Here is a 15,900-nt window from a genome sequence, read left to right as displayed (position 1 = left end):
GCGGTAAGTCGGTTTTTAGGTTTGTATTCCTTCATTTCCCAGTGTGCATGTTGATGGTCCCGACACGCACAGCAGTCATGTGTCCAGAATCCAGTGGTGCAGGCGGTCCCTTCAAGGTCCCCCTCTCTAGGCCTGTGCCGACAGATGATGTCACACTTGCTCCGATTTGGATTCGGACCCCTTCACTTGTTCACATTGGGTTCTGTCACAGTCTTGTGTTAAAATCAAGTCACTTCGTTAACATCAAGCAGCTCTCCAAACTCCAGAATGTCAAAGTGAAAACAGGACTTGAAAGAGATTTGCAAATGTATTCAAAAACTGAAAGACCCCCATTGGCACAAGACCCTTTGGTGGGACTCGGGTGTTTCCTGTTCTGTTGATGATTGTTGAGATGCCCACCTGTGCTCGATTGGATTGATTAGGAGAGGCACAGCCGCCATCACACCTGCACTTCAGAACAGGTCATCCTCCCGAAGCTAACCGGGGGAGACCACCGACAACGTCGAAGGAAAAGCTTGAATTGCTTCTGGAAGGGGTGTTGGTGGGGCCAGCAGGGGGGCACTTACCCCTGTGGTCTGTGTGTGGATCCTAACACTTCAGATGAGGACCTGACTCTCGGTGGTCCTAAATGACGTAAAGAGCAGGGGTGTCCTGATGTCCACCCTAAACTGCCCTCGTGACGGACGGTGGTGGGCCTTTCCTGAGTGGGAGGATTGGGGGAGCAGACATGCACAGGACACTACCAACCCCCACAGACCGCTTCAGGGCAGCCCCCCTGGGTTGCTGTGGCTCCACAGATTCCCACAGAGCATGCTGGAAGTTGGAGTTCGCTGCAACCTTGTTGGGTTCTATGGGGGCCACCAGGGAGAGCTGCAGAGGCCTACTTTGGGTTTCCACCACACCTGGAAGTATCGATGAGCCCCCTGAAGTGCAGCATAAAGGGAGGCAGAGTCAGGAGGAAGAGGATGAAGATGAAGAGGAGTGGACGGATGAAAAGAAAGGACGGTGTTGCATTGTGCTGTGGTGCTTAGGAACTGTGGGGAGTGAAAGAAAAAGTGCTTACCCACTATAATAAAGTGTGCTGTGTGCCAAGACTTGTGTCTGTCTGTCTGTGCCAGGGCTGGGCAGCTGGAGCGCCCTCTGGTGGCCACGGCCTGACCACCCCCTACCTCTAATTGGCTATCTCTGTCACCACCTAAAATCTAAAGTGTGGCGAGCCTACTGGTGCACAAAATGGCTGCAGTGGCATCATCCCAGTGGGTGGCACACATCGGTGGTCGCTGAAGTGGCCCCCCACTCACTGAAGTGCTATGTAAATGTAAAGAATTCTTATCACTTCACCTCTCTGCAGAAGGTCCAACAGGTGAACACCAAGCGATGAACTCAAAGGAGTTACCTGCAGAGTCAGGCTTGTGCTGAAGCTCTACAGCCCTGAGGGTCCTCACAAGCTCAGTGGGCTTCCATTATTCTTAAATGGGAGTCTCACCTTTGGGGCTAAGGGCCTCGGTAAGAGATGAGGTCACCCAAAACCCAATGTTCACTCCAGCAAACCTGTGGAGATGGAAGAAACTTCCAGAAGGACAACCATCAGTGCAACACGATGGAGCGGGCCAGGCAGGAGCAGCTTGTTCTCGGTAAGTGACACGCGGAAGTCTGGTTGGCATTGGCACCTGAAGGACCTTCAGTCTGTGAGAAATACGACTCTCTGGTCTGATGAAAGTGACATCAAGGTCACATCTGCAGGCTTCAGAGGGGCCACACAGGACCAGGGCAAAGCTGATCTCCTTGGTGGGCACCTGGACGGGACACAGGACGGCTCTGGAAACGTCCTTGAGTGGCCCAGGACCTGAGCCCAGTCAAAGACCTCCGGAGAGACCTGAACGTAGCTGCCCACCGGGGGTCTCCAGAGCTGGAGAGGAGCCCCTTCTTGCACCCAACCAACTGCATGCTTTTTGAAGACAGACATTTATTGTGAAATTGGTGTCTGCAATACATTCCAAAAAAGTTGGGACAGCACAGTCTGGGACTCATAATGAGGTGACAACTTGAAAGAAGAAGGTGATGTGTGGCAGGTCAGGCGGCCATGTCCTAGCAGATAAGGAGCCTCCTAAAATTGGTGGGATTTTGGGTGTTTTACCCCCAACAGTGCAGAAGGTAAAATTAAAGGTCAAGGCTGAAATCCAGCTGTGAATATGTGTGTCATGTCTGGCTCCTCAGATGTCACCGTCTAATGGATATCAGGATGTGGGCGCAAAAGCTCCTTGGTAAACCTTTGTCACCCGACACCAGTCACAGAGCAGAAGCCACACATCACCGGCGCCCAGAGGTGCCACCAGCTTCTCCAGGCTCGGTCTCGTCTGAGATGGAACGCAGGGCAGCAGAATCATCAAGTCAACAGTTCACAACATTTATGGAATAAACAGACGCCATGTTCTCCGGGCCAAAGACGAAATGGACCAGTCCTATGCCAGCATCTGTTGTGGTAGGGGGAGTGTGTCAGTGCCCATGGCATCTGTGAGAGCACCACTAGACTGGCACAAACCGTGGAGCAGCAGATGGCATCTTTTCCAGGGACATCCCATATTTTCAACTCCAAATGACATTCTGCCCAAATCACTTGTGCCCAGCTGCCATCCTGCCCTGTGGAAAATACGACACTGAAGTCCCCACATGACAACTGCATTGTGAAGAACACCAAGCAAGATGCCAGCTCGTCACACCAAACATAGCAAAGCCATCGACAGAAGCTCACCAGACGAGAGGGTCTTCAAATACTCTTCATAAAAAGGGGCACTGAGGGAGTCAGCAGTTCTCATGGAGGTGGGCAGCTTACCCCACCAGCTAGAAATGACACCTATGGAGTCTGGCCTGGGACGATGAATGGGAGAAAACAGTGCTGGCTCAACTTAACCCATGGGGGTCTTCAGTGCCCAAATGGCTGACAAGTGTTACGCCTCAGTGGGGGACTCGTGCCTGGCCTCACATGACTGGGGGGGGATGTGAGCATTTTCATGACATCCAGTAAGGTGCTGTTGAAGTGTTTTCGATGGAGTGCAGGGTGGAGAGAATTTCCCAGTCGATCCCACTTGTGTGTGTCGGTGGTCTCTAAACGACTCCAACATTTTGGAAATTAAGATTGCGGACAAAAAACAAACCGTGGCTTGGAAGAAACCGCGCTGAGCAGGAACAGAAGTTCTGGGCGTTGGGCGCCTCCACCCTACAAACTGCACGAGGCACTTCTGTGGGCTCCCTCTGTGCTGTGGACCCACCAGGGGTCTTGCTCAGCTGCTCGGGTTCTTCCGTAAAGCACCACCAAGGGGACAGTTCTGAACCAAAGGACACAGGCCGGACATTTGGGACGTGCCGTCCTCCTCCTCCTCCTCACTGAGCGGGCCTTAGTGAAGTGGCACGAGCTGCGACGTGCCAAAGGGAGAGGGCAGCCTGCGCAGGGTGGGCGTGTTCCTCCGGAATCCGTAAAGCCCGTTGTAGCCGAAGACGGGGCGCAATGATGCCAGGAAGTGACCGTGTCCGTCACGCACCTCCGACGAGTAACCTGCAAAACACAAGCGCAAAGGACGGTGAGCTGGCTTAGCGGCAGGCGGGTCCCATTCGTCTTGAAGTCACTTCAGGGTCTCCGAGCTCACTTCACCTTCAGCCGTCTGCTCATCTCGTTAGGCCGTCAGGGTCCACCTCAGCTCACGGTGGTCTTCTCCTATTCAGTCTGTTTTTTAAATATCAGTGATTTCGTCTCGGTGTCCTTATTAGTATGATTACCAGACCACTTCATCCAAAGCGACTTACAAATGAGGTCAACATAGCGGAGTAGCCATCAGTATGGCAGGACAAGGTGACAGAGCACCAAGCTTGACACACCTCCTCTGTTACTCAAACATAGCAAAGCCGTCATCAGCTTCGACAGAAGCCCACCAGATGAGGGGGTCTTCAAATCCGCTTAATAAAAACGGGCACTGAGGGAGTCAGCAGTTCTCATGGAGGTGGGCGGCTCATCCCACCAGCTAGAAACAACACATAAAGGGTCTGGACTAGGACAGGTGACATCACCTGCAGCCCTGAGGGGGCAAGAAGGACCTTCACAAGGGTCTCCATGTATGAAGGTGCTGAGCCACTCTGTACGTGGCCATCAAGGACTTCAAGTTAAAATGTTCCACTACGCTGGTCCCTAAATGGCACCTTACTGGTCCCTTCTGAAGCCGTTGACCAAGAACCAGTTTGTCATCCTGTGTCATGCAGGGTGCCTCCTCTGCCTGGGGTTTCACGTTTCGGGTCCCTTTTGTTCATTTTGGATTCTCTGCGTTATGTGGTTGATGGTGGGTGGTCCTCTAAGAGGCGGGGCCACCTGGCAATCGCTAAAAGCAGAGGGTCACCCACACTACATCCGGAGTTGGCGAGTGGCATTTGTGTTTCTGCTGGCCTTTGCTACTTTGATTCTTTGGATCTTTGGACCACTTGCTGTGTTGCTTGACTTTGCCACTGGATTGTCATTTGGGACTTGGATTACCCTGGCGCTGGTAGCTCCTTTGTGCCATGTGTGCTCTGTGGAGCTTCATGTGCTGACACAGCATTTCTGTGATAAAAAAGGGCCTTTATAAAAGAAACAATTTGTTATGTCTAGCCAGGGGTTTCCATGGGATTTCTCCCTCTAGAGGGCATTTTTCAGAATGCTTTTTTAGAACAACAGAACAATCTGGACAAAAACAGAGCATCCAGACCCCCAAAGTGTGCCAGTCCTGGCCACTTAGTTCTTCTAAAAAAATATCAAGTTGAGTTGTGAAAGTCCCTAAAGTCCGACTGTCCACCACACTCCTTGGTCGCTTATTCCAAGTGTCTGTCATTGTTTGTGTGAAGAAAAACTTCCTGATGTTTGTGTGAAATTCACCTTCACAAGTGTCCAGCTGTGTCCCCATGTTCTCGATGAACTCATTTTAAAGTCCCCGTCTCGACCCACTGGCCTAATACCCTTCATCATTTTAAACACGGGGTGGCATGGTGGCGCAGTGGGTAGCGCTGCTGCCTTGCAGTTAGGAGACCCATCTGGGTTCGCTTCCCGGGTCCTTCCTGCGTGGAGTTTGCACATCTGTCTGTGTGGGTTTCCTCCCACAGTCCAAAGACATGCAGGTTAGGTGGATTGGCGATCCTAAATTGTCCCCAGTGTGTGCTTGGTGTGTGGGTGTGTGTGTGCCCAGTGGTGGGTTGGCACCTGCCCAGGGTTTGTTTCCTGCCTTGCACTCTGTGCTGGCTGTGATTGGCTCCAGCAGACCCCCGTGACCCTGTGTTAGGATGTAGCAGGTTGGAAAATGGATAGATGGATGGATGGATTTTAAACACTCCAGTCAGGTCTCCTCTTCATCACTGTAAAGGCTCAGCTCTTTGAATCTTCATCTCTCATCCCCTGTAGCCCTGAGTCAGCCTAGTTGCTCTTCTCTGGACCTTCTCTAGTGCTGCTATGTCTTTATGGAGACCCAAACTGCACCCAGGACTCCAGATGAGGCCTCACCAGTGTGTTATAAAGCTTGAGCAGAACCTCCTGAGACTTGTGCTCCACATTCCAAGGCGCTATATAACCTGACATTCTGTTAATGGCTTCTGAACACTGTCTGGCGGTTAATGGCATTGAGTCCACTACGACTCCTAAATCCTCCTCATAAGGTGGACTTTCCAGTTTCAGACCCCGATCGTGTATTCCAGCATCCCTTTTGTTTTGACTTGGAGTCCCAAAAGTAATAATCAGGATAGAACTGAAGGTGCATAGGTGATTGGACCATTGGAGTCACATGACTAGAATATAACAACAGTTCTCAGTGTTTTATAAGAGTGTGGATGCAAAGACTAAAAGTGTTAAATTTAACTTTGGTGCGGCAAATTTTGAGCAGATGTGGCAAAATAAGGAGGATGGACTGGGAGAAGCTGTTGAGTGATGAGACAGTCGAGGAGCAGTGGAGCAGGTTCAAAAATGTCTGACATGTCATGCAGGACAGGAACATACCTACATCTGGAATTCATAGGAAAATAAAAAATAACTGTGCAGTGGGTTAATAAAGGGTTAAAAAAAGAAGAGCTGCAAAGGAAAAAACAGAGGAATAAAACGAATAAGACGAATAACTGCAAAGTGAACCATGGGGTGTATGAGAACAGGAGGGCAACCAATAAGAAGAAGATCAGGGAGGCTAAAAGACACTTGGAGAGGAATAGCAGATGAGGAGACAGACGACCATAAGAGACTCTTAATAGTAAGAGAAGAGTCAAGGAAGAGGTGAAGAGCATCAGGAATAGTAAAGGAGGATTAAAAGATACAGACAGGGAGATAGCAGATGAGCTAATGAGGTCCTCACAAGTGGATAACCTCAGAGCAGTAACAGGGACTACTAAGGAGGTGCTGAGGGATTTAGAAACTGTAGAGAGAGACAAGCAGCTGAGATTAAAGAGGCTGACATCACACAAATCACCAGGAGCAGATCAGATGTACCACCGATTTCTTAAGGAGGCCAGCGAGTTCAGATAGAAACCCTGACACAGATTTATAGGAAGTCACTGAGCACTGGAGAGACTCTGAAGGACTGGAAAATGACAAATATCATCACGTTATATAAAAAGGGTGACAGGGCAGAGCCAATCAACTACAGGCCAGTAAGCTTAACGGACATCACAGGAACATTAATGGAAGGAATTATTAAGGAGAAGATGGGGCAACACCTGGCAAGGACAGGACAGTCAGCGTGGGCTCAGAAGAGGGAGGTCGTGTTTTACTAACAGGCTGGAATTCTATGAGGAGGAAACACAAGGATACGACCAGAGAGGAGAAGATGAGATGATTGATGTGGTCTTTCAGAGAGCATTTGATAAGGTGCCACATGAGAGGGTGGGCATCAAACTAAAAGAAGTGGCAGTTCAGGGTGATGTTTTCAGATGGGTACAGAATTGACACAGAGACAGGAAGCAGAGGGTGATGGTACCTGGGAAATAATCAGAACTGGGTGAAATTAAGAGTGGCATCCAGCAGGGGGCAGTGGTGTGACTGCTTTTAATATGTAGAAATAAATATAAGGAACAAGCTGGTGAAGTGTGCAGGTGATACCAAGATAGGTGGATTAGCAGGTAATAAAGAATTCATTGAATCATCACAGTGGCACTTGGACAGCAGACAGGCTTGGGCAGATTTGTGGACGATGACATTTAATGTCACTAAATGTAAAGAATGACATGTAGTTAGTTCAAATGTTGCGGTGGGTTGGCACCCTGCCCAGGATTGGTTCCTGCCTTGTGCCCTGTGTTGGCTGGGATTGGCTCCAGCAGACCCCCGTGACCCTGTGTTCGGATTCAGCGGGTTGGAAAATGGATGGATGGATGGATAGTTCAAATGTGAGGTTTGAATACACAATGGGGGGGGGGTCAGAAAATCAAGAGTCCACCTTATGAGAAGGATCTAATTGTCAGTCAGTGTTCAGAAGCCATTAACAGAATGTCAGGTTATATAGCGCCTTGATGTGTGCAGTACAAGTCCCAGGAGATTCTGCTCAAGCTTTATAACACACTGAGGCCTCATCTGGAGTCCTGGGTGCAGATATTATTATTATTTATTGTGAAATTTTGCCGCCCCCTAAAAGTGCCGCCCCCACTACGCTGCGCCACTGAGTGAAGTTTTGGTCTCCATAAGGACATAGCAGCACTAGAGAAGGTCCAGAGAAGAGTGACTCGGCTGATTCAGAGCTACAGGGGATGAGTGATGAAGAAAGAGCTGAGCCTTAAGGAGATGAAGAGGAGACCTGACTGAATTGTGCAAAATGATGAAGAGAATCAGTTCAGTGGATCTTTAAAATGAGTTCATCAAGAACACGAGGACACGGCTGGAAACTTGTGAAGGGTGAATTTCACACAAACATCAGGAAGAGAAACACAGACATTTGGACTTAAGTGACCCAGTAGTGTGGTGGACTGCAGGACTTTAAGGACCCTCAATACTCGACTTGATGTTATTTTAGAGGAGTTAAGTGGGCTGGACTGGTGAGCTCTGGTGGGCTGAATGTCCTCTTCTCGTCCCGATTGTTCTAATATTTGCAGATGAAGTTTGTTTAATTGGGCTTTGAGGAGGTTCCTTATAGGTGGGCAAGACAGAAATCTGTAATGTCTGGTGGGCCTCCTTGCAGGACACAGCATGTTATTATAGTTGTGTTAAAATTAGAAACCGATTAGGACTTCACACATCTGTTCTCATCTCTTCGTGACCAGTTATGGACCCTGCTATGGGTCCAAATAAAAACAAAAGTCCTTTCTTGAACTTTCACATGGAAAGTTCTTTAGAGAACCAAACCTTGCAGTCCTGTGGCATCCCTCTCAAGAGCGGCCCTGGCACCTTGAGTGTACAGAGAATCAAGGGGTGACGTGTGCCCACCTCAGCTGGCTGAACTCCAGACGTGCTGCTGCATTTTGAGCCATCTGCAGCAGCTTGGTGACCCGTGGTGTGCCAACCCTGCCAGCTGTTGATTAAAGTAGCACAGTAGTGAGAAGGCTGGCAGAGGTTGGGCTGCGTATTCCATCAGATGTTTTTAGCTCTTCCTCTCATGTCATGCATTCGTCTAAAGTTTGTTAAAAAATAAAAAGTCGTTCACAACAAGACCCCCGAGGAGTCGTCACGAAAAAGAAACGACTTGCGGGGTTTGGGCACAATGAGCGCGAAGAGACGGGGCTGCAGCGGCCCCTGGAGGCCAATGACTAGAAACACAGGGGAGCGCAGCACCGCACACGAGTGACAGTAATGGCTGAAGGACTCGCCGTCTGTCTCTCTGTCAGGCGGACTGTCATTTGTCGCTCTGGCAACGCGCCAGCCACGGGGAAGCCGACGCACCGGTTTGGCCAGCATTGCTGCCCCTGATAAGTGGGCAAACGAGCCACGAGAAACAAGAGGGCAGCCTGGCAAGGGCAACGTGCCAATGTTCAGGGACTGAGGGAGGGAGACAGAGAAGAGACCACCATACCTGTGCCCCCTTCTGCGTTCCTCTTCCTCAGGTAGAGACAAGCAGCTCCGTGATGATTAAACCGGTCAGCCAGGGGTCCCAGGATTGACGTGCCGCCTTTGGACTGCAAGAAGAGAAAGACGAAGAAGAAAAAAAGGATTAATGTTGCCCCAGTTCGGAGTGTTCATAAGAAACGTGAAGATTTATGTCATGAGGTAGAAGAATCGCTCCAAATACTTGAAATGTGTGCTTCAATTGAGAAGTTTCAAGTCTAAATAGAAATGTGTCACTTGTCACCTTCTAATGAAGGTCCATCGAGGGCTAGTAAAGGGTCAAACCCCAAAAATCACCTCATATTCATAATCAGTGACCCTGAAATCATCTAAAACGACACCCCACATGCCTAGGCTTGAAATTTGCCATTTTGAACCTTTTCAGTGGCTCTTAGAGGGCTAAGACCACCGGTTACGGACCAAATGTCAAAAATAGGATCATAAATGCAGTGATGGACTGGCATCCTGCCCAGACTTTGTTCCTGCCTTGTACCCACTGCTAACTGGGAAAGTCACCATTCCTCCACCACCACCACCACTGTGCCCCTGGTCTGGATTGAGCAGGTTAGAAGCCAACAGGACATGACGTGATGTGACCGTAAACGTGACCAGCAACCTCAAGATGGCATAAACGACACTCCACACGTCTATATTGATGAGCCCCTTTTTCAGGTTTTGTTAAAAGGAGTAACTTTGACCCCTCTTACCTTATTATGGGGTGAACCCCTGGGGTCTGCTGATGCACAACTTCAAGTTCTTCTGGTCATTTGCGCTGAAGACACCTGCTGGTTTGTTCTTTATCATAAGGTTGGCATTTCCTGCACAAAATATGGCTTTCAGATCTAGAGGGCCAAAAATAGGGGGATCCCCAAAAACTCAACATTGTGCAGAACTGGACATTAAGATGAATTGAACAGTATGTCATGTGTGGGGGTCTTCTCATCCCGGTTAGTCAGAAGGCACAAGACAAACAAAAACTGGTGGTGATGTGAAGTCATCCAGAAGGAACTCAATCATCACAACGTGCCAAACAATGGCATCCAGCCCGGTTTTCACCCCCGCACCACAACGAGTGTTGCCAAGGCAGATCAAAGGCTCCCCGCCACCCTGAACTGGACAAACAGGTTAGAAGATAAGTAGATAATGGAATAGTAGCCTCTAGTGACCAACCTGAGGACAATGAAATCATGAAAGCTCTCCACCTGAAATGCTACCGGCCATCTCAAGTGTCACATCTACACTTGGTAAAGAAAGGCCTCTCCTCCAAAATGGTCGACAGATAAACGATCGCCTTGGAAACGTCAAATGCAGCCATCCATCTTGAACCCCATTGCCTCATTGAAGATCGCGCACTCAAGGTGCCAGGGTGGTTCTTCAGAGTGATGCCATAGGGCACCCAGTTTTGGTTCCCAAAAGATCCATCCACATGAAGGTTCTAGAACCTTTCTTTTTGTTTTTGCTTGGATCTGAATGGAGGAGAGCAGAGCAGTCCTGATTTTAACAGGACCCTCACAGGCTCAGGGCTGGTCTTCTTGGTCTGCTGGATCCTACCCCTGGCACAATAAAGGGTTCAAAGTCTGGAGGACCAAAGAACCCCTCACAGAACTGAGAGCTCTTTGTCAAGCGAGAGGCACCACACCACCCAGTATGGTGCCAATAAAGCAGCAGGATTTTAGGAGCCTATCCTGGCATCTGTGGGCACACTGCTGGATGCCATTTTAAAGATGCCAGCATGCTATTCGTTGGCTTTGCCTTTCTGTTGTACTCAGCTTTAGTTGTACTTGTGAGTTTGGCGCTCCTTGAAAGTCGTTACAAATCTGACCAAACTTCGTAAAAAAAGCAGAGGAAGGGGGTCTCCCTTGGAGTGATGGGCACACTGTTATTCATATGTGGGGGTCAGAGCACGATGTGGTCATTTACTGCTGGCACTAAAACAGAAAGATGGCAGCACTGGCTGCCCACTGCTCCACTTCAGGCCCTGTGTAGATACTTATATTTATAATATTCTGTATATTAAACCTTCTTCTCCCCAAATCTGGACGCGGTTGAGCACTTCTATGGGTTCTGCACCCACCTCTTTAAAAAATAAAGAAAACCAAAGCCCACCGGCCGCACTTCTGACCGGACACGGCCCTCACATGAAAGTTCGGGGCGACCACTTGTACCCATCGGCCCAGTCGTCGATCACTCGGTGGCCGCCGCCGCCGCCTCTTACCTGGCCGGTCCTCCTGAGCACAGTCGGCACGGGTTTGCTGCTGAAGTAGCCGATCGCGTGTCGGTCCGCCTGCGCGTTGTACGGGGGGATGACGGAGCCCAGCTTGGGCAGCGAGCGGCTGAAGTCCTCGGCGATGCTCCCCACGGCCACGCAGTCCAGGATGAAGGTCTGCTCGCGCAGTTTTAGGCGGGCCGGGTCAGGCACGGGGGCGAAGCGACTTCTCGCGGCCATTGCGCCACACTGAACAGAAGCGCGCCGGGAAGCGAAACAAAACGCCAGGCTGGTTGTCATAGAAGTGTGAGCTCGTTGTCAGCTCCAGGCACTAACCGCCAGGGGGCGCTTTTGTCCTCTCGCCTCGAGTTGATTTAAATCGCCGAGGCCTCCGCTGGAAAGTTCAGCTTGTCGCTCGCTCGTCTCCAGGTCTGTCATTCGATGAAGCGACAGTTTTCGCTTTTTAGCCGAGGAAATCTGCGAGCAGCGGGGACCCGCAGCCATTCAGAGTTGAGGGAGTCGGCGCGCGCACGCGCACAAACAGCGCCGCGCAGGACGAGGGTGCAGTGTAAGTGCAGTGCAGTGCCAGTGACGGGCGGCAGGTGTCGGGCTGGCGCCTCTCATGACCCACAGACGCGCGGGGGTCCCGACTGGGCCTTTAGCTACGGCCTCCGCTTCTGGGCTCCAAAGACCTGGGTTCAAATTTGAGGCCAATGACGAGCATGTGAACTTAAAAAACTGGAGGTGACTTTAGCAGTGTCGTCGTGGAGGCTGCAGTCTCTGCACTTAAGAAAACATTCCTGACCTGAGGAGATGCGAGAGAAACGTTTGGAGAACTTCAGACCTCCAAAATCTGACAAAACAATCAGAAGCTATTGAGGACAGGCAGGAGCTGAAGAAACAGCCATTGAAGAACATGAATGGGCTGCACACAGAGACCACCACACATCTGTGGATCCCCACCAGAACGTCTGCCGTTCTCCTAGTGACTTCTAGTGGCTGGAGCAGAGGGGGCTTTCCTGAACATAAGCTCAATAAGACTGACCGGAGGTCCGCCATGAGACGGGATCACCTCAGGGGTATCGCTGCCATTAATCCGTCACCTCTAATGACGTCGTTGATGGGTTGCAGCAGAGTCGAGGGGTGGAGGTTTAGACTTGCGATGTGCGCTGAAATGACAAACGTCCAGCAGCTTGTAGCTGGAAATGGTCGAGTGGGCTGTGGAAATGGCTGGGATCAGTCGTTAGTCCCACTTTACTCGATTTATTATTGGCATAATTGTACAACCGTTTATTAGTACTTCTGTTACACGGTTTTGTGAAAAAGTAAGTGCCCCCCCTGGAAAGTGTGGACTTCTTCAACAAATTGGCAGACCTTCATGCCAGCACATAAAGGTGACCAACAGTAAAAACATAAGGACAATGTGCCTTTTCAATCATTTATACAAGAATGGGGGAAAATAAGTCCACCCCTGGCCTCAGAAGGTGTTCTTGCCCCTTTTAGCAGAAATGGCTTCTCGTGGTGTTTATCAGAACTGCCCAGCAGCCTCTGGCGTCAGCGCCACACCTCCCTGCCCAGTTCCTTCAGTTGAAGGATGTTTGTGGTTTCTCTGGCATGTCCTTCTCATTTCCACATTTTAATGGCATTCAAATCAAGGCGCTGACCAAGGCCAGTCCATCACCCTCCATGTCTTCCTCTTGAGCCATTCCTTGGAGGATGTGCTAGTGTGCTTGGCATCGTCGTCATCATGTTGACAGGTTCAACTTCGACTTCTAAGCAGATGAGCTCACGTGCTCCTCAAGCACACTTGGATACGACACCAAAGTCACACCTGACTTGATGACTCGGAGACAGCAAAGCCACCCAAACCAGGACGTGTCCAACCAGTAGGCGTCACAGCTGCCATGAGGGTCTTCTTGGTCAGTCATGTCTGATGTGAAGGACTTCATCTTTGACTCATTTGTTCCAGAAGGCCCGGTCTTTGCTAAGATCCTCAATGACTATTTGTCGTCTTGCTCTGATGGTCTTTATGGACAACAATGACAGGTCAGTTTTATGTCATTTCTTTTTGACTGGAGATGCATGGACTTTGACACCAAGAAGAGTATCCAGCAGATCCCACTGTGAAATTTTGGGATTCTTGGAGACTTCTTTGAGTATCAGGTGGTCAGTTCTTGGGCTGATTGTGTTGGGCCAGCCATTTCTGGACAAATCAGCAGATCTTTTAAAATCTCCAGCACTTGTTGAGGATTCCCCTCACATTGGTGGGGCTGAGTTCACATAATTTGGTGATCTTCTGAAATCCCCTGCCAGACTCCTAGTCATCCACAGAGTTCTTTCCATGGGCCACAGGGAGCTCTTCAGATCTGGGACATGATGACACCACAGCAAGACCATCGAGATGTCAGGTCCACCTGCAAGACCCCCTAAGGAGGTCCTAATCACTGCCACCTCATCTGGAACACCTGCTTACAATTGATGGATGAAGGAGGTGGTCTTACCTTTTCCATGTGACAAATGTGTGATTTGTGAGGTCACCTTGTCAATCTGATGTGTCATCTGTATCTGCAGGCACCGTTTCCAGGATGTGTCTGTTCAAAGATGTGAAAAGAGCCACAGTAAGTTCTCCCTTTTGTATTTACACTTTCTGTTATCTGAATTATTTCGACAAATGTGGTGACAGCTCCAACTAAAGCCATGTGGCCTTCCCTGAAGAGTAGCGCTCAGGTAGATCATGTCATGCCCATGGCAGGCCAAGGCTAAGATGGCAGCTCCAGAGCCCCAGAGCTTGGTCAGCACCACACACATGTAACTGGGTGCTCTTCACTCACATGGCACGAACTACATGAACATCTTCACCAGCCAGGCCAAAGGAGGACTCCAACAGCTCAGCTGACCAGTCTCTTTTTCTTCACAGCCTCCAGGTGCCCACTGTGCCCTCCACATTGAGATGCTCCTCAGGCTACCTCTGTGTGGCAAATCTGGGTCACAGCACCAATGTACCCAGGCTCAGTCCTAGTCATGAGTTGTCCCCACTGGTCACCTGGCATGTAAAGTCATGCCTTGAGGGCGTGAAGTGGAAGGACTTGATGAGAGTACTTGGCATGGGTGACAGAATTGCTCTTCGTGGCCCCTTCTGCCCTGTCATGCTGGTGGTGTATGAAGTTGAGCTCCACAAGTCCACATTGGGTTTGGTCCTCGTGCTTCTATGACAGAAGAAAATGTGCCAACTCACTTAGGCTGAGCTTCTGGGTGGCTTGTCAAGAAGGAGAGAGCTGGAGTGGCACCAAAGGTCCAGAAGTGGCTGCCACCACTAAAGATGTGTTGCCACTGGTGTCTTCTACATCTTTGTCACTGTTGTCTATGGGTGAGGATGGTGCAAACGATGACATATTTGATGTTGCAGGTGGCACATGGGATTGACGGGCATCTTCTCAAGGAGTCAGGAAGATACCTTACCTGGATGAGAGACCCCAAGTGGACAGAAAGGCATTCTGGCCGAGAGAGGGAAGGATGTGGCACCCGGACATGGACATCCCAGCCAGTGAAGAGGAGGATGGCTCCTTACCCAGACAAATGGACAGGCATCCCAGCTGGACTTGTGCACCTTCTCTGGTTGGAATAAAAGAGGACAGCAAAGGGGGGTCTGGGGTGCCACAAGAGGGCGCTGACTGCAGGGAGATGTGACATTTCTGTGTGACCCGTAAGTACTTCTAATGGGCAAAAGCCCTGGCACCGGAAGTACTCCTGGGTCCTCAATAAAAGGGGCTGCACTGCCTTGTCTAGGTGAGCCGGAGCTGGGGGACGGAGAGCAACATGTGACTGGAGGAGCGAGAGACGGAGACAGAGAGAGAGAGGGAGAGAGAGAGAAAGAAAGAGAAAGAAAGAAAGAAAGAGTTAAAGAAAGAAAGAAAAGAAAGAAAGGGAGGGGGGAAATTGAAAAGGAAAGAAAGAAAGACAGAAAGAGAGAGAGGGGAAAAAAGAAAAAAAGAAAGAAAGAAAGAAAGAAAGAAAGAAAGAAAGAAAGAAAGAAAGAAAGAAAGAAAGAAAGAAAAAGGGAGAGAGAAGCAAAAAGAAAGAAAGAGTGAGTAAAAGAAAGAAAGAAAGAAAGAAAGAAAGAAAGAAAGAAAGAAAAAGGGAGAGAGAAGCAAAAAGAAAGAAAGAGTGAGTAAAAGAAAGAAAGAAAGAAAGAAAGAAAGAAAGAAAGAAAACGAGAGAGTGAGAAAGAATGAAAGAAAGAAAGAAATAAAGAGGGAGTGAAAGAAAGAAAGAAAGAAAGAGCTGTGTTTCTGTGCTTACGTATACTGAGGTGTTGGGGCCTAAACCCTCTTCATTTGAACCCGGGACTCTCTTGTGTGTTCGTGTTTGGTGCTCTCTGGTGACCCCTAACCCTTCACAATGTTTTTATGACTTTCAAAGAAAACAGGAAATTTGGAGGACCCTCAGATCTGCACACATGTTGTGCCAATGGAGTGAACTCAGGAAGCTGGAGGACGGCACTTGGGGGCCCAGAGAAGCGTTTGTGCCAACGTGTAGAGGAAGATTCTGGACAAAAATAAATAAAAGTAAAGGGACATGTGACCTTAAATCTATCTGTCACACATAAACTCACAAACCACTGGCCCTTGAACCTTCATCTTGGTCTTGACTGAGACCTTACAATGTGACACAT

General features: G+C 49.5%; 1 protein-coding gene and 1 long non-coding RNA gene across 2 annotated transcripts; both read right to left on the bottom strand.

The window, feature by feature from the left end:
* Window positions 1-1,949: 1,949 nt before the first annotated feature.
* On the bottom strand, window positions 1,950-2,722 carry LOC127528444 (uncharacterized). Its single transcript, XR_007935340.1, has 2 exons — window positions 2,679-2,722; window positions 1,950-2,635 (listed from the first exon to the last, which is right to left on the bottom strand). It is a non-coding gene; the product is annotated as an uncharacterized LOC127528444 (long non-coding RNA).
* Window positions 2,723-3,343: 621 nt separating this feature from the next.
* On the bottom strand, window positions 3,344-11,727 carry LOC114653847 (uncharacterized protein C17orf98-like). The gene is made up of 3 exons (XM_028804412.2): window positions 11,238-11,727; window positions 8,991-9,093; window positions 3,344-3,553 (listed from the first exon to the last, which is right to left on the bottom strand). The coding sequence occupies exons 1-3, from the start codon at window positions 11,526-11,528 to the stop codon at window positions 3,396-3,398; spliced, it is 552 nt and encodes a 183-aa protein (XP_028660245.2). The 5' UTR covers window positions 11,529-11,727; the 3' UTR covers window positions 3,344-3,395.
* Between the last annotated feature and the right edge of the window lie 4,173 nt (window positions 11,728-15,900).

This window comes from Erpetoichthys calabaricus, chromosome 6 (genome assembly GCF_900747795.2).
Source record: "Erpetoichthys calabaricus chromosome 6, fErpCal1.3, whole genome shotgun sequence".
Lineage (NCBI taxonomy): Eukaryota > Metazoa > Chordata > Cladistia > Polypteriformes > Polypteridae > Erpetoichthys > Erpetoichthys calabaricus.
Note: the sequence above shows the minus strand (reverse complement) of the source record. Positions and strands in the feature narration are given on the sequence as shown.